Raw genomic sequence first — 22,781 nt, forward strand, 5'->3', positions numbered from 1 at the left:
CTTTGAAAAAGGCATATTGTTACCACGACCCTAGACCAAAGGTATGGACTCCAGGTACAATAACTGGAGACCTCTTATGTCATCTGGCAGAGGAGGAGAGAGTTAAAAATTAATGTTGTGTCTGAAATATTGATGTTTCACAGCACATGCCCAAAAAAAACTGCAGGGCTCCAGATTTGGCTGAAGTTTGTGCTTAGTTTTCTTAGTTTTATACCCTTCAGTTCAGATTTATGAGTGCACACTGTGCAGCGTTCTCAGGGGGGGTTGGTTTCAGGTTGCTGTTTTTGTTGTCTGTTATTACCTCCTTCACAGTGTTCCTGAATCAAAAACCAACAGTCCTGGAAACAGTCAGGAAACGTTTCATTATATCTCAGCAAGGAGCATTAACTACTCACTGAGAACCTGCACTCATGGAACTGACGATAAAACTGTGTTGGAAGTAGGGGTGTGTATTGGCAAGAATATCATGATACGATACAAATCACAATAGGATCACGATACAATATATCACGGTATGTCATGATACTATTAAAAAGGCAATTTTTTGTTTGTTTCTTTTTTTAAAATGATTATTTCCACAAAGAATTGAATTACACCAGAAATATGCACAAATGTTTCCTGACACATTTGGATTTGATCACAACAGAATCTAATGCTATATCACAAAATTTTCCTGTTAAAACTTAAATTATGTTTTACAGACGTTACAGATTAAGATCCTGCTCAAATGTTCATATTCTATTAGTTCAGAACTAACATCATAGGATTTTTTTTGTGCAATCCCAACAAAGGAACTACCATCTGCCTCTCTCAGACAGTAAAAAGTGCTTTTAGGTTGCTTCAAATAACCATTATTTAAAAAAAAAAAAAACAGTGTTAAATAATAATAAATAAGATATAAACAATAAAGAAAACCAAAAAAACAAAAATGAACCTCCACCATATCTGCATTTGAATAAATTCCTAAAAATATCGATACAGTACTTTTTAATATTGATACAGTATTGTGAAATGAAATATCATGATATATTGCAGAACTGATATTTTCTAACACCCCTAGTTGTAAGACTGGTTTTGTTCACAAAACCATATTATACCATCATTTAATATTTGCATCTCATATTTGTTACCCACCCTGGAGAACATCTACACCACTTGATGCTTCCAGAAAGCATTGAGCATTGTCAAAGACTGTTACCACCCAGCACACAAAATGTTTGATCTTCTCACATCATGGAGAAGATATAGGACCATAAGAGCACGGACTACAGGACTGGCAAACAGCTTCTACCTCAGAGCAATCCTCACACTGAACTCTGCAATGACCAACCACATGTAATAATCAACAGTGTGCAATATTGAAAATCAATAATGTGCAATAGCCTAACTACTGTACTTACCTCTCACAGAATATGGGAATGTTTGACCTGACTGAATGGGAGAGGGGCTGTGTGTGTGTTTTGTTTTGTTTGTTTTTTTCTTACTTTTTAACACTATTTAAATATTTTGCATTGTATATTTCCTTTTTTTAAACTCAAGAAGTACTGTCTCTATAAAGCACATCAGAATGTCTTTGTGTATGCTCTGTGTATACAATGACAATAAAAGGAGTCTTGAATCTTTGTTGAAACCCAGGCCCATGAGCGGTTCGAGGAGCCCAAACTGGAGGCGGTGAGGGAGAACAACATGGAGCTGGTCCAGGACATCCTCAAGGAGCTCAGTCCTCTCACAAACAGGAGTCAGGCAGCTGATGAGCTGGTCCGCATCCTGAAAGAGCCCCATTTCCAGGTTTGGAGAGCGAGGCGCACAGCTGCAGCTTTAATGAACAAGCACAAGGCAGCCACTTTCATTACTTGTCAATGTGGATGATAGCATGGATTTAGCCCTTTCATGTGTGAATTACGACATCATTAGGGAGGTTTTTTTGCGTTTTTGTCCCCCTCAAGGCATGAAAAAGCCCCAATAATTAATTCTTTCAGCTATTTTTTTTTTGTTTTATTTTTTTTAAACAAAATTAGCATTTTCCAAAAAGCTGTTCACATGTCCACTGTGGTGAACTGCAGTGGAGTGTGATTGTCTTTTATGTTTTCATCTTATGTCTTTTGCATTGTTCTTTGTCTTGTATCATCTTTTACATAATCTTGTTGCTTGTTGTTATGACTGACATAATTTTTTTTTTTTGCATGTTTTCCAACTGAACTAAGCAGCTCATGTTAAGTGCAGAGGGATGTTAGATTAAGCACTTTGACTTTTTCTTTTTTTTTTAAGGTTGTTAGTGCTTTTCCTATACATTATGTTTCTTATACCCCCACCTGCCCAGAGGGTGGGGGTATAAAAAACATACCAGATATACAAGGATTATTGCTAGATTTTTGTCCGTCCCATTTCTCGGACGCTATTCATCTGATGCTTTTCAAATTTCGCACACATGTTCTTTACCACTAGGACCAGTGCAGTGCACAGTTTGATGGCTGACAATTGGAAGTTAAGACTTAAAATGAATCCCTGGGTAGGCAGGGTATCAGTGAGTGGGAGGGGCAAAGTGTTGCGTGAAAAAGTGCTGTCTTTCTTGATACAGAAATTGAAAAATGCACATATATGATCATTATAATCTTACTAAAACAATATACATCATGCTTTTTTCAAGCTTTTACAGAGTGCTGTAGTTGATGGTTTTTGTAGAGTTTAGTGGACAGACACATGGTTGTTTCACCTTATATGAAATCAGTACTTGATAATTAAAACAGTCATGTTATTCTTAATTTGTGTTATGTTTTTACCTGCTAGAGTCTAATGTAATATTGACAAGATAATCCTGCTGAGATCAACTTTTCAGGCTGTGGTTGGTCATGTCTAACTACCTTCCACTGGTTACATGCTGCCACTGCAGAGGCTCATATACAGTTACACCATTGAAATCTGGGCATTTAGAAGAATAGGCTATTGAATATCTTCCCTTTATATTCTCTACCATGCGTGAAAGAGTTAATTGACCTGGTTTTGTGCTGTCTATAGAGTGTCTGTACAGGCCAGATAAAGGCTGCCTGACTGTTTCTACTGCCTCTTTCTCTGTCATAACTATTAGTCCTTGTGTCTCCTGCTCTGCTCACAGTCTCTCCTGGAAACCCACGATTCTGTGGCATCGAAAAACTATGAGACCCCTCCCCCCAGCCCCTGTTCCTTCATGGACGCGGCCCTGAACAACCAGCCTGTGCCCCCAGATGCAGTCAGAATGGTTGGCATCCGCAAGGTGTCTGGCGAACACCTTGTAAGTCTGCTCCCTCAGAGGACAACAGAAAAGACTCCTGCAGTTATCTGTACACAGATAAAGTGTCTCAATAAATGGAATGATTTGTGGTTTGGGATCAGCGCATGCACTTAGAATGATGAAATCACTTGTGGCTTTGTTTAAAGAAGAAAACAGTCAGATTTATACAGGTCTGCAGCACAGAGGAAAGTCATTTGTCTGCAGCAGGTTGACAGGTTGTTAATCGATACTGAGGAATCAGTAATTACATTTTAGGGCACTTTCATATCTGACTTGTAAAACACATTTTTTTATGCATGAACTCTACCACCTTTTACACCACCTTTACAGGGATATCTGTGAAGTGGTCCATAGTTTTATGAGAGGAAATTTCACAACACTTATGGTTTTACAGTGGCATTTAGAAAATGACTGGTGCACCATGATGTGATTTTGATATTAAAGGGAGGACCTTTGATGGAGCTTAAATCAGATCTAGTGCACTGACCCGTGGGGATCCAGGGGTTCTAGATGTGGTAGTTTTTATGCTGTTGCGTATTTGTGCATGCTGTATTGCAAGTGTCCAGCAGTCACCACTGAAACGTTCTGGCCATAGCAATGTGATTGTAAGGCTATTGTATTCCAAAATTACTAATTTTTCCCAAAATATTGGTCCTATCAACTTGCTGTTTCCGCTAGTCTCTTCCTTGACCAAAAATACCGCTAAACTGCAGTAGTCAGCTTTTTTCCATTTTTGTGTGAATCCACAAAGAGGCCACTTGGCTCTTATAATACAGATACTTTATTAAACATTCATGAGTAGATATTTTTGAAAGAGACAGCGCAACAGGCTCCAGTGACATTTGAACTCACGACCCCTGGTTTACAAGACCAGTGCTCTAACCCCTGAGCTATGAAGCCTTGTTAAAAAAAATGCAATAAGGGAACACCAAGATTAACTGGCATTCATGATACAACACTATAGTGCAGTAGAAAGCTTCCCCACAGAGAAGAACAAGTGAAATCACCTTTTGTTTAATTTTTTTATAGTCTCCTGAATGCATCTCTTCATTAGTTTCACCCCTCAGCTATAAGGATTAGTAGTTGTTTGAATTTATGTTTGCATGACACAGATGTTAAGATTATTGAACGTGCATAACAGATGAAGGTTATATTTCCATTGTGTGTGTTTGTTGGCGCGTAGGGAGTGACATTTCGAGTCGAGAGCGGTGAGCTGGTAATCGCCAGGATCCTCCACGGGGGCATGATTGACCAACAAGGTCTGCTCCACGTGGGTGACATAATCAAGGAGGTGAATGGCAAGGAGGTTGGCAACGACCCCAAGGTGCTGCAGGAGATGCTGAAGGAGGCCAGTGGCAGTGTGGTGCTGAAAATCCTGCCCAGCTACCAGGAGCCTCACACACCGAGACAGGTCTGCACATTTTTCCTGTGTCCCTTCCAACAGTCACCTCAATTTTAATAAAGGGCCTGAAATAAATATTGTACACAATGTTATTATTATTTTAAACCAGTGGTTCCAAAGACTTTTCAGCCCAAAAAATGTCTTTTGTCTCTCTTTAGAACCCAAATTTACATCATGAGTTCACAAAATGTTTTCATTTTAACTGACCCATGGATGGATGGATGGATGGATGGATGGATGGATGGATGGATGGATGGATGGATGGATGGATGGATGGATGGATGGATGGATGGATGGATGGATAGATAGATAGATAGATAGATAGATAGATAGATAGATAGATAGATAGATAGATAGATAGATAGATAGATAGATAGATAGATAGATAGATAGATAGAGATTTTTTAATTTTTATTTCAAACATGTTAAACATTCACAGTTCTTACATGGCACATTTATGTTTGCTTTTCTTGCCATTTTTGAAAAGGAGTCAGCAGAAGTATAAACTCATATATTCCTACCCCCTTTCAGTTACACACAACTCAAATGATTCTGTTTAAATAAAGAACAGAACAGCACAAAACAATGCAGCAACATTTCTTTTAAACACTGACATTACCGTCCTGGATTAAACTGTCTTTCCTCATCCTTATATTTATTTTAAAATTGTTTTTTATGTTTTTCTTTGTTTCCTATGTTTTTACTTTGCTTTACCCTTAAATTAACCCCTGTGATTGAAACACATCCTTTGTATAGTTGTTCTGACACAATGCATTTTCAAATTCAGTTTCCCTCTTAGATTATGTCCCCCTTCTCTCTCTGAGAATGATTTCTGTATTTTGTTTGGAAGTAATTTATGTCTTGCTTTAAATAGTAGTTATAGTTCTGTAGTAATACTTTTCAACTGAATCTGAAAATTTTAGAACTTTTAATCTTAAAAAAAATCATTTGTATGGTCTCTCTATTCTACATTATGCATAAGTCTAATAGCCTTTTTTTGCATTGTATATATAGTTTGTACATTGGTTTTATATGTGTTTTCCCACTCGTCAAGACAGTAACTCAAATACGGTAAAACAAATGTACAGTATAACGTATATAGTGCTTTCTGGTTGAGGATTTACCTTGTTTTTCCCAGGGCGGCAATGCTCACTTACATTGTCAAAACAGTGTTGAATTACATGCAATTTCCTGGAATATCAGAATATCAGTTAGTAGGTTAGTAAAACTGTAACACAATGTCAACGACTGACTGACACATTAACAAACCATTCCAGTGCTACACAGGATTGTGTGACCTCTCCACCACGAAAACACTACATGTGTGAAAGTCTGTTTTTTTTTATTTCATCTTAATCTTGTGTGTTCAAAATCAGTCATAAGATAAATCTTTTTTTCATCTTGTTGCCTCTTTTATGTGATTTTCATCTTGTGTCTTACATCATTGTCTCCTTGTTACATTGTTTTTATCTTGTGTCATTTGTATCACGTACTGTGGTGTTGTTTGTCTTGCTAACCCTTTAACCCCTTAGACATTATTTCAGTGAAAGGGCCAGTGTCATAAAAGCTGCTGTGAGTATGTGCTTGTGTTATTTTTTTCGGTGGTTTTGTTTTATTGTGTGTTTTAGGGTCAAAACAGGGTGGAATGACAGAAAAAGACAAAGAGAGGAATTGAAATTTTACAGGTTTTTACTTAATAAGGCACTCATAATGTACATCAGTAAGAGATTTAGGATGTTGAACATGAACTGTGAACTGGAACACACTGAACAACAAGTATTTGAATGTTGGCCCAGTAGTTTTTGTTTTGGGGTTCTTTTTTTTCTAAATCAGCCCAGCTGTTTTTTGGCACCTGGTTGAACTCCAAAGAACAGTTACACTGTCAAAACTCAGTAAAAACACAGTAGAAAAAATAAAGAAAAATCACCACAACACTGCAAACAACAGTAAAAACAAAAAAATGACAAGGAAAATGGTGTGGAAAAAACAACAACAAAACCTTAAACCATTTATTTGTATAGGGAGTCAGTCTCACTCGCTGCTTTGTGTTTTAGTTGAATTTTTATGAATATTTGAAATAAATCATACATTCAGAATGCTCGCCACAGACACATCAGGGGTTAAAGGGTTAAGTATCTTCTTACATCATTTTCTTTTGGTTACACCTTTCATTGGGTTTTTGTATTTGTGTCTGCTGTTTATGTCTTGTTACATCTTTTACATAATTGTGTCATTTACATTGTCTACAGTTTTTATCATTTCTGGCCCTGCGATGAACTGGCGACTCATCCAGGGTGTACCTTGCCTTCACTCATAGGTAGCTGGGATAGGCATCCCCTGTGACCCTAGTGAGGATAAAAGCGGGTTCAGAAGATGAATGAATGAATGAGGATGAATTTTATCATTTACTTTGTTTTGTTGTGTTATATCTTTCTTTTGTTTTTGCATTGCTTCTTTTTTGTTGCATGCTTTACATCATATTTGTCTTGTGTTTTTTAACCCATAAAGACCCAAACATCCACTGTTGACCAAAAGCATCTGCTGATCTAAACTGTTGATCCACTAATCCTGTCAGTACATGTAAATAATTGGTGTAAACTGCAGTTTGTCATCTTTTCATGGTCATCAGATATGAGCCATTTGGACGTTCAGAGGCTCCATTGTGAACGTGGAAACACCGTCATCTTCTACAACATTGATTCACCAGTAAAACCCATGTTGTTAGATAATTGACTGTGAATGGACACACTGGGTTTATGTTCAATTAATGATGTTTTTACTGAAGAAGTCACCTTTTCTTCATTTTTTTTTTTTGTTTTGTTACAATAACTATTGAATTTACTCTTAGCTTTTATGAACATCTACTGTACATGATCAGTCAATTAAAAATAGGAAAATAGATAATTTTTACTGGAAAAAATGCTAAATTCAGAGGATAATATTATAATAAATAGTGATAAATCACTTAGGAAAGGTTAAATAGAGAGAAAAATTCATTTAGGAACTGCCACAATAGTCACACTGGGCCCTTATGGGTTAAGATATTTACATGTTGTGTCTTTTCCGTCATTTTATGTTGTTATGCCTTTCGCATTAGTTTCCTTTGCTTACATCTTTTACGACTTAGGCCTTCCCTCGACATTTCACACAACTTTGGCAAGATCATTATCTATAAGCTTAAACTAAAATCAATACGTGTTTCACCTGATTGTTATATATTTCACTCTGACATTTGACGACCCACTAAAAATAGCTCTGCAACCCACTTTGGGTCCTGAACCTAAGTTCGGGAAAGGCGGTTTTAAAGGGTACTGTCGTTTTCATCAGTCAAGTAAGTACCACTCACTGTCCTCTTTGGCATTCTCCCCGCCGTCTGTAACCTTGTGTTCTGTGCCAAGAACCGTATATTTAATTTTATAGCAGGAACTTTCTGGATGACATTGGCTCTTTGGCTATAATACCCGCATTACAATTTTGTCAGTTTTCCAAATGTGGACTCATTTCCTCCTTATGCATAATTCATAAAACCTGAAGCCTTGACAAACAAAGAGTGATCCAAAAGCAAGTCGTTACCTGTGGTTTTGAAGTCTGCATCACAATGAATATGTCAGTGTGTTGCACATCAAAGATTTGTAGGAAACATCTTGTGACAAAAAAGTACCAAAAAATAACAACTGGGGTAGTGACTGAAACTAATGACTGAAGCTAATGAAACAGTGGCTTTCTAAGAACCAGACGGCTACTCACACTGATATGACCCAGTTTGAGAGTGAGGAAATAGAGGGGTTATCTGGTCTGGTGATGTATTGCCAATAGGATGGGAGGATGGAGCACATCAGAGGAGGCAGCGTATTCAGCTGAAGTTGTGTTGGATGCAATGCTCTGTGACTGATTGGTCTCAGCCAAAGAAAAGAGGAACACTGGAGCTTGAAGAAGCCATGCAAAATGAATTACCTACAACAGACCAAAATATTCTAAACATAATGTACTAGAAAAAGCTATAGAGAAGGATTTTGTGCCGGGATTATTAGCATACATATAGATAAATGTATTCAAAGTTTGCTTTATAATCACTGGAAACATAGCTTCATAAAAATCTGAGACGAGTAAGTGAAGCTTGTTTTACTCTGGGAATACAAATTCACTCCAGAGTTCAGAGGAACTCCTCAGCCTGCTGAGGACCGTGAAATCCTTACAGCGAAATGAAATTTCCCAAAACTGGAGTTAGAGCCAAAGAGGAGTTGTAAAAGCAAATCAGGTTTCCAGCGGTAGGACCTTTGCAATTTGCAATACAAAACTGCCTCCTTGTTGTAGCCATAAACTTCTTCCATTTCTTTCTTTATATGAAAAGTCTGTTCTCACCTCAAGCACTATAAAAACATTTTACTGTAAGAAGACTTTTTTTTTTTGCATCTCTTCAGGTCTTATGTAGAGCTGCATAATTAACTGAATTGCAATGGCAGCCTGTGCAGTTACATTACATCTTAGGAAAATACTGCATTTTAAAGGTGCAGCAAGTGTGTGAGGATATTTTAGATTGAGAGTTGTACTGTGTAAAACATGAAAAAACTAAATTCATTGCATTGGTTAAGCTGAACTATTTGTATTTTTTAATACCAGTTTAAATAGCAGAAAATTGTCAGTAATTGCAATAACTAAAGCTGCAGAAAAAAGTGGGGGAATGATCTCTCTCCTCTCAGTCCAAATCAAAATATGAAATATAAGTAAAGAAAACAAAGAAAAGCTACTTCTCCTTCTTCCTCTGATGAGCCTCAGAGTAGAACTATAGAGCTACATGTGTGATTATGATTGAATCTTAGCAGCCATTGGTAATTACAGCTGTCAATCACATCGCTATCTTTCGGAGAACACCCAGGAATGGTTGATTTCCTACATCCTGTTAATACAGACAAGGAGTAGGCGCAGATGTGGATACTCCTCTCAGACCACTTGAATTACAATATGTTGAAAGGTAATTATAGGATTTTTGCCAGATGATGCAAAAATACACTTAAGATTTAAGTGTATTGTTCTTAATAAACCACAATAATTGCATTATGACTTTTCACAAAATTGTCCCAGTCTTATGTTTCATAGACACAGAGTGTATTTATCAGTTCCAGATATCAAAGTTCCTACTTTCTGTTCTTGATATCTGTCTGTCTGAGATATTAGTGAATGAGTAGACTATATGTTCACACTGTAGAGCCATGTAGGAGGATGTTGTGCTGTATGAAGCCTTGTGATGATTAGAGTTGTTCTCAAAAGTTCTCTGTGAATGTAATCCAGCTGTGTGTGTTTCGTGCCTGAAGCTTGGCCATTGCACGGTGACTAAACTCAACTGACAGCTCCCTTCGGCCAGTTGAGACTGTGATTATGTGTGTGTCTGTCAGTCCACACACACACATACACACATATTACCGTACAGTCAAGGCTTGCAGGCCTTTTTTTTTTTTTTTTTAAATGTTCATGCGTTGATTCAGTACGGGAATAGGCGTCAAGTGCAGGGGGGGAGGGGATGGTTGCCATGGCTACAGATTTTGGCTCTCTGTCTCCCTGCCTCCCTCTCCCTGTCTTCCTCTCTTCCTCCTGGTTTCTCTCTTTCTCTCTGTCTCTCAGACTCCTTGTCCTGTCAGTGGGGGTTGGGATGCAGGGTTTGGTTTATGAGCTAAACGCCGTAGCCTCGAGATGTCAGGAAAGTGAGCTGAGAGATGGAGTAGGTTTTAAGTGAGCAAGGCTGTCTCGTAGTGATGGACACTTGCTCATCCCGTCCATCTAACCACGAATCATATGTTTTTCAGGCACCAAAGCAGAAGGAGCATAGGTATATAGTGCAGCTGAATTATATGCAAAATCCTCCATCCGTTATTTTTGCACGATAGCAGGTGGGCTGGAGCCGATCCCATGTGACACTGGGCAAGAGGCAGGGTATAGGCCATCAGTTCATTACAGGGCTAACAATACTGCTAATAACATCTGATCTATTTGCTCATATATTACTCAAACGTGTTTTCTTTACAGCATTGTAAATAGCAAAACTCACATAGAATCTGATCATTTTATTTCTGAGTTGGACCACTTCCACATTCTGTCCTCATGCCGCAGATAAGATCTGCAACCTCAGTCTGAACAGTCGGATCAGAATTCATTTAACAGCTCTAGATCTGAATGAGTCACAACTCAACAATGGAGGGAGTCACTCAAATACTGTTACGTAGTACAAAAGAGCTCAGCGTTAAAAATGTACAGCAGTAAAATACCACATACACGTGGATGCAGCAGTAACAGGTATCCAAAGATGTCATACAGGGTGTCCATAAAGTCTCAAACAAATTTATTGCAAAAGCAAATGAATAGACAAATCTGTGGAAATAATCACGAAATGAAAAGTAGATATTGAAGTTTTTTGCCTCATTTAGGCTCACTGGCATCAGTGATCTTTGGCTTCAGGTCGTTGATGTCGTTGATCCTTGTTCGATGCACAATATCCTTAACATAACCGCGGGGCACTGCAGTATTTATGCATCAATTATTATTATTTATTATTAGGTTTTACTGTTATTATCAAGTTTTATTATTATTTATTTTTTTTATAGGATTCATTTTTATAGGAAGTTTTACAATGTACATTGCTGGTCCTGAGTGCTGATTTCGTTTCATGTATATACTACATGTAATGACAGTAAATTGAACTTTGAACCTTGAGTGATATCTGAGTGATGGGTTATCCCCTCCTCTTTTTATTCAACACTGTCGCTGTCTCCATAAATTTCTTGTGCCATGCGTGAATTGACGAACATGACAGTGGATGTCTCCCATACATAGTCCTGTAGTTTCGCTGAGTCAGCATATACAATTTTGTTTCAGTAAACCATGATATACACTGCCTTTTTTTGAGGAGTAGCCATTTTTAGGGGTTTATTTAACAGAACCTACTTCATCAACAGGGTACCTGAAACACACAAATGCAATGTGATTAAAAACTGTGACAACCACTGAGTGCATACAACAGATCTGATTAACATATCTCATCACTTGCTTTTGTAACGTATTTTTAAAATTGTACAGAGACTTTGTGGACACCCTCTTTATAATAGTAAAACAGTCACTGCCCAGTGACTACTTTACACTTGTACTTAACAGTATGGTTTAGAATGCACAATTTTACTTGTAGTGGGGGTCCTCACAGATAATTAGTACATTTACTGAACTAATCTGAACACTTATAACTCCAGTGTTTTGTACATGTGGTTCAGGTCATGTAAGTTTTCACTGTAATAAAATAAATATGATAAAAAATATTGTGAGCTGCGAAGCAAATAAATCCGATTTTAGTCAATCTGGATTGAGCCCCAATCCTGGCAGTTTGAATGTAGCCATAGAGACAGACAACCATTCACGCACAAAATCACACCTACGAGCCATTTAGATTTACCATTTAACCAATACACCTACTCTCTTTGGACTGTAGGAGGAGGCCCATCCAAACTCTACACAGAGTGGCTTTAAACCGTGATGCCTGTAGCTGTAAAGCAGCAGCGCTAACTGTACCACCCAAAAAAAGACTTATGTTGGGATTATTTTGACAGATATTGCAATTACGATATGAGTTACAATTCAGTAGGATTAGTAATTGTGCACATGGACAGTTAGCTGGAGAGGTTCCAGTTTGCTGCCAGGGTACTGCCAAGTTGCCCTTGAGCAATCCACCCAACCCCCCAACTGCTCAGGGTGCCTAACCATGTGGCAGCTCGCTCACTCTGACACCTCTCTATGCATTAAGTGCATGTATATTGGTCCTGTTTGTGCATATGTGTGTGTATTTGGGCCTCTGTGTGTGTACAAAATAACAACAGAGTGTTATTCCCCAACAAGAGACATTTCTTCTTCTTAATTGCATTTGGAAATGATGGTATTTGCTGGAGTCTGAATCACACAAGCCTGTTTCCTTACATATTGAGGATATGATTTATAGACCAGAACATCTCTGTATCACCATAATGCTTCTTTTGTAATGGTTGTGACATTTTGTGCTTTTGTCAAAAAAGTACAGCTCCTGCTACTTAGAGTATTCCAATATAATATTCAGATTGAATGCTCAGCCCTAGTATCGAGTACATACCATGTTTCAAAGCCAGTTTGTTCAGGTAAAAACATTGTTTTAATGCAGACGTACCGATGTGTGACCCCTTCTCGTCTCTACATTTTTGTCCTTCAGGCTTTTGTCAAGTGCCACTTCGACTACGACCCATCCCATGATAACTTGATTCCCTGTAAGGAGGCAGGACTCAGCTTCAATAGTGGAGACATACTGCAAATCTTTAACCAGGAGGACCTCAACTGGTGGCAGGTTGGTGCATTCTCCAGCTAAAGCCAACTAAAACAGGATTTTTGGAGCTCATACCAAAACTGATACTCATTCACTTTGTCATTTGCTTATTTTCTATAATAGCTTAATCTTCTTTTGATATCAGTATTCCAACTAATTTACAAAAACACTAATGTTTTCAAAGATCCATCAAATAAGTATATTTGGATTCACATAATGGTGGTAAATGTTTTACAGTTGGCCAAATATATAATTAATTGGAGTTAAGATAAATGTAAAAACATACATGCGGATACCCACTTAACTGTGTAAGGCCCATGTTGGCTGATATATTGGTTGGGCAGTCTGGCACACAGATGTACTTGGCTGGAATAATCCTGCCATTGGGGACTATTTCAGTGAACATTCTGCGTCTTTCTGCTATTTGTGCATTTTCAATTTCCCCCTTGCAACCTGAAAGAACAAAACCAACATCTGAGCTGCAACTGCACCCTGAAAATAGCAGGTTTTGACAAAGACGTGTCACTTTCTTTTGTAGGCTTTTTATCATTTTAATACAGTTGGTCTCCATATGTTCATATACACGTTCTCTTCCAACATTTTAAGGCTTGCTTATTTATTTATTTATGTCAAACACCTTAGAGAGTTTCTTTCCCTTTTGCAGAATGATAGTGGATGGTTCTGGTCCTATCTCCAGCACTGGCATAGTATCAGCAGAGTGTGGCACTCTGGCTATGCAGGGCTATTGTTCAAGCTCTTGCTCTGGCATATTTGAATAATGCACACAAAAAGACATCGAACAAGACTGTATTTGTTTGTTTACATTTTTTGTGTTCTTGTGTGTTTCCACTCACAGGCCTGTCACATAGAAGGAGGCAGTGCAGGTCTAATTCCAAGCCAGCTCCTTGAGGAAAAGAGGAAAGCGTTTGTGAAGAGAGATCTGGAGCTCGCTACCACAGGTACTATGGCTCTCAGCAGCACGCAGCAAAGCACTTCTCATTATGCAGATTCAACACGGACTCCTCGCTGCACAAACACACAGCAACAAAGACAACATCTGTTCCTCTCCCTATCATACAAGCATTTCATCTGCGCCGGCCGCTCATCCTCCTCTCACCTCTTCCAGTCTGTTCTTCTGTCAGTGAGCGGTGGAGAACTGGTAATGAGCATCGGCATGACTCGGGCAGCTTGATCCAATCTGCTGATTATTAAGCTCCAGGGTCTGATGCTTACAAACAGCCCCACGGGGAAGGGGCGTCAATTGAGGAACCATGATGAAATCTGTAAATACATACCTAATCAATAACCACGTCTTGTGTTAGGAGATGCAGAGCGAGGAGAGGCTCGGTTCATTTCATAATTATCGGCTCCGTTCTCGGCAACAAAACAGGTGGTGAGTCACAGCCGGCCCCGTGCCCTTCACTTCTGCTGGAGAGGAAGATGACAGGCCAGCTGTACTGCCCTTGGAGTCTGGAAGGACACATCTGCCTGCATGCACACTTCACCATGTTTTATCCCAGCTGAGAACATGGTTTACACGAGTCATCGAACCTCATGTTTTCAGACAATGACGTCAAGATTCTATCAAATTTAGAAATGGTTATAAAATGTCATAATTTGCTCTTTAGGTGTAACGAGCTCATTCATGTTTTCTCCTTGCCTCGAAGAGATGCCATTAAATGAAAGTAGAGGTCATATTTCTGCGTATGTCCTGAGACACTCTCCCCCAATGGACAAATAATATGCCATACTGAACAGATGGTCAGAAGATAGCCTAGTCACAGGTGTTTTTTCTGGCAACAGACGCCTCACAGGGCCTGAATGATATTAGTGCACAGTGCCATCTAGTGGTGGAGTCTCTGTGTAAACCTCTGGGATTCATGATCTGGCAGAGATTTCAGTGACATCTCACCTTTTCACTACATCATTTTAACAGGGCCTTTGTTGAAACTTGCACCAAGGCTGGAGGTGTTACCTTGTTATGTGTGTGTTGCAGGTCCTCTGTGTGCAGGGATGGGGGGTAAGAAGAAAAAAAAGATGATGTATTTGACCACCAAGAATGCAGGTATGACACTTAACTCAGTTTCCAGTGTCACCATTATGTCTGGGCTTGACATGACCAGTCGATTCTGGTCAGATGTTTGTTTGTTTATTTCTTTTTTTATTTATTTGTTTCTCACCAGAATTCGATCGTCACGAGTTGCGAATCTACGAGGAGGTCGCTAAAGTCCCACCCTTCAGACGAAAGGCTCTGGTTCTGATTGGTGCACAGGGAGTTGGACGCCGCAGTTTAAAGAACAAGCTGTTGGTGTCAGATCCCCAGCGATATGGCACCACCATCCCCTGTGAGTGGAGGCGATCATCATCACACTAAGCTCTTTACACAACCTTCGGTCCTCTCATTTTTGAAAGTCCAAACCGAGGCTCATATTTTTCTTGCATTTTACACATTTGAGACACATTACAATTAAATAACTCTGCTTTACATGGCTTAACAAATCCTGTCATCATCACCTACCAGCACTGCACATACTTGGATTCATTGGTTTGTAGATGGACATGCATCCAGTGTTCATTTTGATAGTATTTTTTGATATAGATTTATGAAATATATTCTGCCTCGGTCTTATTTTAGTCAGGTTAACTGTTTTAGGTTTAATCTAGTTTTAGTTGACTAAACATTATTAACATTTTTAAACCATTTGCTAAATACCATAAGATTTAAGTTGACCAAAATCGTACATCTATGGCACAGTACATTATATTATAAAGTATGCCAGTTAAAACATGTTATTCTTTTCCTCACAGACTTTAACACTTTGTAGTTTATGGACAAATGTTAGTGTCCTTCATACCAGAAATGAGTTTTGATTGGATCTCATCCTGAATCGTCTCCATCTAACATCCATTTGGTTTTTGTTGTTGAAGAAAATGTTAATAGATATTTGTCAGTAGTTTTTGTGTTTTTATTGAGAGATCATTACATTTTTTCATCAGTGAAATTATGATGAAAGTTATTCATCAACAAAATTAAGACTGCATTCATTTGATTTCATTATGTTATGACATTATTTTCCGCAGCACAAATTTCAAGTGCAATATTTGAGATTAGTTTACCTTTGCCAAATGAAAAGCCTCATTATTTTTATGTTGTTTTCCAAGATGACTTTATTACTCTGTCAGACCATGTTTCCAATAAAAATTTCATCTCTTCTCCCAATGTGCTACTGCAGCTCATTTTTGCTTCTACTCCTGGTGCCTTTTCTTCTTTTTTGTTTAATGGCTCACTGCCAGAACCTCCTGTTATTGTCTGTGAGCCAACACCATACAAAAAACATTTTTTTTTGTTTTCGCACTAGAAGAAAACCTACAAACCAAGACCATGTGTTTTTGTCAGATAAAGATTTGGCTGTTTGGTGTGGTCTGGGGACGTTTCATAGTTGTAGTTTTGGTTCAGATGAAACTGGAAGTAAGAGAGGTCAATGTGAAAGCAGCCTTAGAATCCTATTGGTGTTCTGGATCTACAACCCCTCAGCTCAGTCTAACGCAGACAGTGTTCCACTGTTCCACTGTTCCACATGCTGTGTTTAAAGGGTACCTGTAGTGGATTTTCATTGCTAGCTATTTCAGAAGATCACATATAATACTAGTGGTTCCGTCATTTACGTCATAGCCTGTTGTCAAGTATGTACCAGTACCAAGTCACTACTCTGTCAGTCAGGCATGGTCAGCAACATGTTTCTTCCTTCACGGGCTGTTCCAGCACCGGTAGTGACACAGATTTGTTGTTTTGTCCGATTACCTGGGCTGCGATGGAGCCAGTCTAAGATGACACATTATCGGCCAGTGCTGGGTTGTGTCTCTAGGACAATGGCGGACAAAGCTTATGCAGAAATCCCGGAAATCTACTCACTCTTGTTCACTGACTGCTGCTTGTTTACTCGCACTCGATCACCTGGAATCAACACTAGTACTTCACTCCTGCCCTGTAATGGCTGCTTCCCATAGGTTCTGCCCCCGCGCATAATTCCCATAATAAAAAGGTCCAGTGTGGTGCATTTATGGTCATTTTTACTCTCTTGTAACAATAAGTAGTACACAAGGACAGTTAATGTCGTAAGCATGACCAGTACAGGTAGACTTCCATGTTCACTCACAATGGTGTCCTGTTTGTCAGAATGTGATAAAAAAAAAGAACTGTTTTGTTGTTCCTTCTTCGCCTCATTCATTTCTCTTCCCTCTCTATATTTTGGGATTTTTCTGAAATAAAGCTGATACCAGCCTGTTTATCACACAGTCACCTCCAGAAAACCAAAGGTGGATGAGAGGGATGGACAGATGTACTCGTTCATGACACGCAGTGGAATGGAGTGTGACATCAAAAATGGACGCTTTTTGGAGCATGGCGAGTATGATGGAAACCTGTACGGCACTAAAATCAACTCCATACATGAGGTGATGGAAACGGGAAAGATCTGCATCCTGGACGTAAACCCACAGGTTCGAGGAACACTGCTTTTCTGCCTCCTCTTTCACCGTGTTAATCTTTCCTTTACTGTCTGCTTTCAAACCAATTACATAGAGCTTACTGCTGCTGGAATAGTTTCAGTCTGTGCACATCATCAGTATATGATCTCTTAATGACAAGCGTGGCTCGCTGCTAAGACTCTTCTAATTTTATTTGTACACATTAGCTCGATAAATGCGTTTGATGAAATGTTGCATTTAATCTTAATCACATTCTCAGCTTTATAATTTTGTATAGGCTTCAGTTGTATTTACTGTGCAGTGATATAGTGATGGTAATGTATCTTCTTTTTTTTCCTCCTAAGGCTCTCAAAGTGCTGCGAACGTCAGAGTTCCTGCCATATGTTGTGTTCATTGAAGCCCCAGACTTTGAAGTCCTCAAAGCTATGAATAGGTCAGCAATCGAGTCAGGAGTGGTCACAAAACAGATGACGGTAAGTTTATGTTTTTCGTATGTCACTTTTATTACTTTTTTTCAACCGATTGGATAAACATAAACATGCATTTGTAACAGGGTGCTTCTATGAAACTGGTCCCATGGGGGCTAAAAATTCAAACAAGATGTAGACTAATGTTATGAAGCAAGTTTGGAAGCACTTTGGGTCTTTTTTAAAAAATAAATATTTACTGAGATAAAACATAAACTATTTTTCAGATAAAACACATTTTTATATTATTTTACATTATTTTTAATTCAAAAATCTTCATGTAACACGGTCAAAAGGACATGAAAATTACACGCTACTTTTTTTAATATCTCTTTATTCTCTCACAGGTACATTTTGGGAATTGAACTAATTATGCAAGGCAGAGTGTTTCACAAAAATGAACACTGTTGCAAAATCATTTGCGATTTATATGCGTTTAACTGGGCAGGTTCTGCATGTAACACAAGTGGACATGATGGGTTACATACAAAACCTGGAATGAGACTGAGATTCATGAAAAACCCACATGTCTGGATTAGAAAAACCACTAGGATCATCAAATTTAACACAGTGTCTTTATTTATAGTGGTATCAATGCACTGACACCTAGGTATCTTTTCCTGTCCCAATTTTGGTTCTATTTTTAGCCCCAGTATTTTGCAAAAAATATATTAATTTTAGGATGGCTCAGAGCAAGAGTATAATTTTTTGCATTTATCTGAGGTCATCATTAGGTACATCCTGGGGGGAAATATGTCTAAATTTGTTTTTTATTATTGGGTCTAAAAAGCTGGCAAAGTGCCAGGAACCAAAATGAACCCAGTTTCATAGAGCACCCAACTGGATTACAGAATCCCTTTCTGCTTCTACAAAACATTTTGCTCCATTAATCCAAAAAGGAAATGAAAGAAAACGTGTTTTGTTTTGTTTTTTAAACACCATTTCATTGCAACAGTCGCAATTCACACAACAAGAAGACACATCCAAATCCAAGATGCTGAAGAACTGGTTGTAACTCTCATCATATGCACATTGACATACATGGAAACATTTATCAAAACACCTTCATATAAGTAAACATAAAGAGGGTTTTACTAATATCACCTTCTCACCAGAATATGAAGGCATTTAATAGTAGAATCTCATTTGTTCCTCCATTTCCGAAACTGTTTAACCCTTGACAGGGTCATGGGGTTGTGGAGCCTATCCCAGTGATCAGTGGGCGAAGCATGATCATGATCATTTTTATCAGCAGTTAAAGTAAATATTAGTTATTGTGTATGTATTTAGCTGTTAGCCATTAGCCATTAGTGTACCAGTAAAATAACAGTGCCTCTACACAGTGTTATATTAAACTGAATATGTGAAGATAATGTCAGCTGGGTAAACAGACCAAACAAATGTGCAGTCACAACAGCTCTTTTCCAATTTTGTGTGTTTGTTGTGTTTTAATGGCACTTAAAATCAATAATGCTGCTGAGTGTTGTCGCTATTCATTGACTGTCACCCAAAGAACCTAAGCTACAAATTGAAGTCAGGTATCTTAAAGTTGTGATACCACTGATGGCCACTGGGGTGAGCTCCAAAAAGCCCTGTTGCCCTTGGACTTCCATTGATCCTCTCTGTAAAAATGTGTCATTCTAGTCTCATCTGTTTTATGTGGATCCTGTTGTAAGGGATGTGTTGATCCATCATTAAATCAAATAGAAGGATTTGATGTCTGCCATGTCAGTGTTTGATTGACAGGTCTGTATGACACCTTGCTCACCTGCAGAGCTGGACGTCTAGAGTTTCTGTTTATTTAATGACATGTATTTTTCCTGACAGGCAGCTTGACTGTAGTTGTGTAGACTGTAAAATGACTTTGTTATGGAATGCTTTATGAAGAGTACCATTACTCTTCAGTACTCTTACACTCTGACAGTTTCTTTGGCCCAAATATGGTCACTACCAGCTCCAAAAGCCCAACACGGTGACAATCATATCACAGGCTACACTCTTATAAATATGTATATAGTCTATAGAGTTTTATTACAGCTGTTTTTATAATGTTTGTCTTTTGCACTATGTTTATGCATGCATATTTTTTTCTTGCACTTTATTCTGTTGCTGCCTTGACCAGTGAATTTATCCAATCTAATCTAATCTAATCTAATCTAGTATAATATAATATAATTTTACATAATATAATATAATATAATATAATATAATATAATATAATATAATATAATATAATATAATATGGCAACATAGTGGGGCAGTGGATAGCACTCGTGCCTCACAGCAAGAAGGTCCTGGGTTCGATTCCAACACCAGTCGATGGGGATGGGACCTTTCTGTATGGAGTTTGCGTGTTCTCTCCGTGTCTGTGGTTAATTGGTTAATCTAAACTGCCCATAGGTGTGAATGTGAGAGTGATTGTTTGTTTCTGTATGTCAACCCTGTGATGAACTGGCGACTTGTTCAGGGTGTACCCCGCCTTCGCCCTTATGTAGCTGGGATAGGCTCCAACTGACCCCTGTGACCCTAGTGAGGATAAAGCAGGTTCAGAAAATGAATGAATAATATAGTCTAATATAATCTAGTCTAATGTAATACAATCTAATCTAGTCTAATGTAATTTAATATAATCTAGTGTAATCAAATCAAATCTAATCTAGTCTAATTTAATCTAGGCTAATGTAATCTAATCTAATTTAATCTAAACTAGTGTAATCTAATCTAGTCTAATGTAATCTAATCTAATTTAGTCTAATCTAGTGTAATCAAATCTAACCTAATCTAGTCTAATTTAATCTAATCTAGTCTAATCTAATCTAATCTAATCTAATCTGATATAATATAATATAATATAATATAATATAATATAATATAATATAATATAATATAATATAATATAATATAATTTTATCTAGTCTAATCTAATCTAATTGTCACTCCTCTAGTTCCATCCAGTGTAGGATGTCATCTCATTGACTAAACCCTCTATGCAGTGTACAGCATTAGCATATAAATGGATATATTAGTGCTACAGTCCCAGTTAAATCATGCACACTAATGTGATTTCACTGGTGGATCACTTTAATTTTTACTCCCATTTGTCATGTATTTGTTTCCATCTAATCGTGTCCCTGTCCTGCGCCTCTGTCTGAGACGCTCCCCACAGGACTCTGAACTTAAGAGGACAGTGGACGAGAGTGAGCGCATTAAAAGGGCCTACGGACATTACTTTGACCTCTGCATCGTAAATGACGGGCTGGAAGCGGCGTTCCGGAGTCTACGGTCAGCGCTGGAGAAACTGACCACCGAGCAGCAGTGGGTGCCCGTCAGCTGGGTCTTCTGAAAAATCACAGAGAGGTCACCAAAAAAGGGTGCAAGGGCCACAGGGTCAAAGGTCAGAGGACAATTTCACCTTAGTAGCTCCTACTGGGGCTGTCTTCATGCAGGTGGAGGTCTGTAGTGAAAGGCCAAGTATCATGATTCAGCACGACCAGCCTCATGTTGAGCATTTTTTTGTACAAATTTAGTGTCCTTTTGTTGATCCTAATGTCAAGTTGTATTTTATTTGTCGGAATCAGAATAATTCTACTGATATTCGTCATGAAGGATTTAGAGTTGGTAATGAGGTTTAGTGCAATAGTGTGAGTGATAAGAGTGTGTATGTCATAAATGTGGAAATAGAATTAGAGTAGAGTGTATTTTTGAAGATATCAGTGGTCTGTTGAAGGATATCAAACTTCTTAGCCTTTCCAAATCCAAAAAAATATTTATTTAGTGTAATGTTTACAGTCGGATTGGTAGGACAGACCGGTTAGGGTAAGATGCCAAATGTCATATTTGTATCGCATTCTTTATATTTTACCATTCGATCATACAGTATGATTGTATCTGTTTCGGAAATGTGCTTTATCTTTTTTCCATATGTCACCTCTGATTTGACCAATGAACAGCAATAGATCATTTAAAAAAAAAAAAAAGAAGTACATGCAATACATCTGGTCACACACTGATATATACAGTGGATAAAAAAACAGAACAGTGGAAAAGTTTGTGGAGACATGTTGGAGTACTCTTGCAGATTTTTTCTTTAATAACGTTGATGCATTCTGCATTTTCTGTACCGTGCTGATACTGATATTTGGTTTGATTCTGTTTGAGTTGTATTTGTAGCAGAAAACACCGAAACCATATATAAAAAAAACCCAACAGAATAAACTCATGAAGTAGCACTGTCTGTATAACAAAGGCAAACACTGTATAACTTAACATTACCGATTGGAAAGTTGATGGAAGTGTATATTAATGTACAAACAGTAAAATATTTACTGGTGGCTTCTACTTATTCATACTTACTTTTGCCTTAATATGGTTCAAAAGCCAAGGAAGCGATCTATTTTTTCATCATAAAACATTTCACTTCTGTCACAATATGTGTTCCTTCTTAGAAACTAGGGGAAAAAGTAAGACTTATTTAATATTTATTTTATTTTCCCTCAAACTTGTAAGTACTTTATTGTAATAATAAAGAGTGTATAGAATAACATAGAGAAACACTTGGTGCTTTGATGATTCTGCCGGTGTGTAGATGCAGTTGGATAACTACACTGTAGTTTTGATGTTCATATAAAAATGTATTAAAATTGAATATGCTCAGAATATTACTTCACTGTCCGCAAATAATTTTTAAATTAAAAATCACAGCATTATATAAAATATGCGACAATGTCCGTACTTTTTTAAAGGTGCACTGAAACACTCGGAGGTGTGTGTGTGCTCAGCCTTTGCATCAGAGGTTAACTGGAGGACGTCTGCGGCGTCCTCTGAGGC

The 22,781-nt window shown here is 38.1% G+C and overlaps 1 protein-coding gene and 1 non-coding gene across 4 annotated transcripts in view; one reads left to right on the forward strand and one right to left on the reverse strand.

The window, feature by feature from the left end:
* The window catches only part of mpp2b (MAGUK p55 scaffold protein 2b), a 67,467-nt gene extending 45,315 nt beyond the window's left edge, over positions 1 to 22,152 (forward strand). For all 3 annotated transcript variants that reach the window (XM_030122175.1, XM_030122176.1, XM_030122174.1), the window contains 10 exons: positions 1,636 to 1,788; positions 3,113 to 3,268; positions 4,452 to 4,679; positions 12,889 to 13,020; positions 13,856 to 13,958; positions 14,996 to 15,064; positions 15,183 to 15,344; positions 17,297 to 17,499; positions 17,832 to 17,960; positions 21,121 to 22,152. In XM_030122175.1, the coding sequence (XP_029978035.1) occupies positions 1,636 to 1,788; positions 3,113 to 3,268; positions 4,452 to 4,679; positions 12,889 to 13,020; positions 13,856 to 13,958; positions 14,996 to 15,064; positions 15,183 to 15,344; positions 17,297 to 17,499; positions 17,832 to 17,960; positions 21,121 to 21,297 (1,512 nt within the window). In that variant the 3' untranslated portion in view covers positions 21,298 to 22,152. The remainder of the gene's footprint in view (positions 1 to 1,635; positions 1,789 to 3,112; positions 3,269 to 4,451; positions 4,680 to 12,888; positions 13,021 to 13,855; positions 13,959 to 14,995; positions 15,065 to 15,182; positions 15,345 to 17,296; positions 17,500 to 17,831; positions 17,961 to 21,120) is intronic.
* On the reverse strand, positions 4,096 to 4,168 carry trnat-ugu (transfer RNA threonine (anticodon UGU)). Its single transcript has one exon. It is a non-coding gene; the product is annotated as a tRNA-Thr (tRNA).
* Positions 22,153 to 22,781: the final 629 nt, after the last annotated feature.

This window comes from Sphaeramia orbicularis, chromosome 19, assembly GCF_902148855.1.
Source record: "Sphaeramia orbicularis chromosome 19, fSphaOr1.1, whole genome shotgun sequence".
NCBI classification, from domain to species: Eukaryota; Metazoa; Chordata; class Actinopteri; order Kurtiformes; family Apogonidae; genus Sphaeramia; species Sphaeramia orbicularis.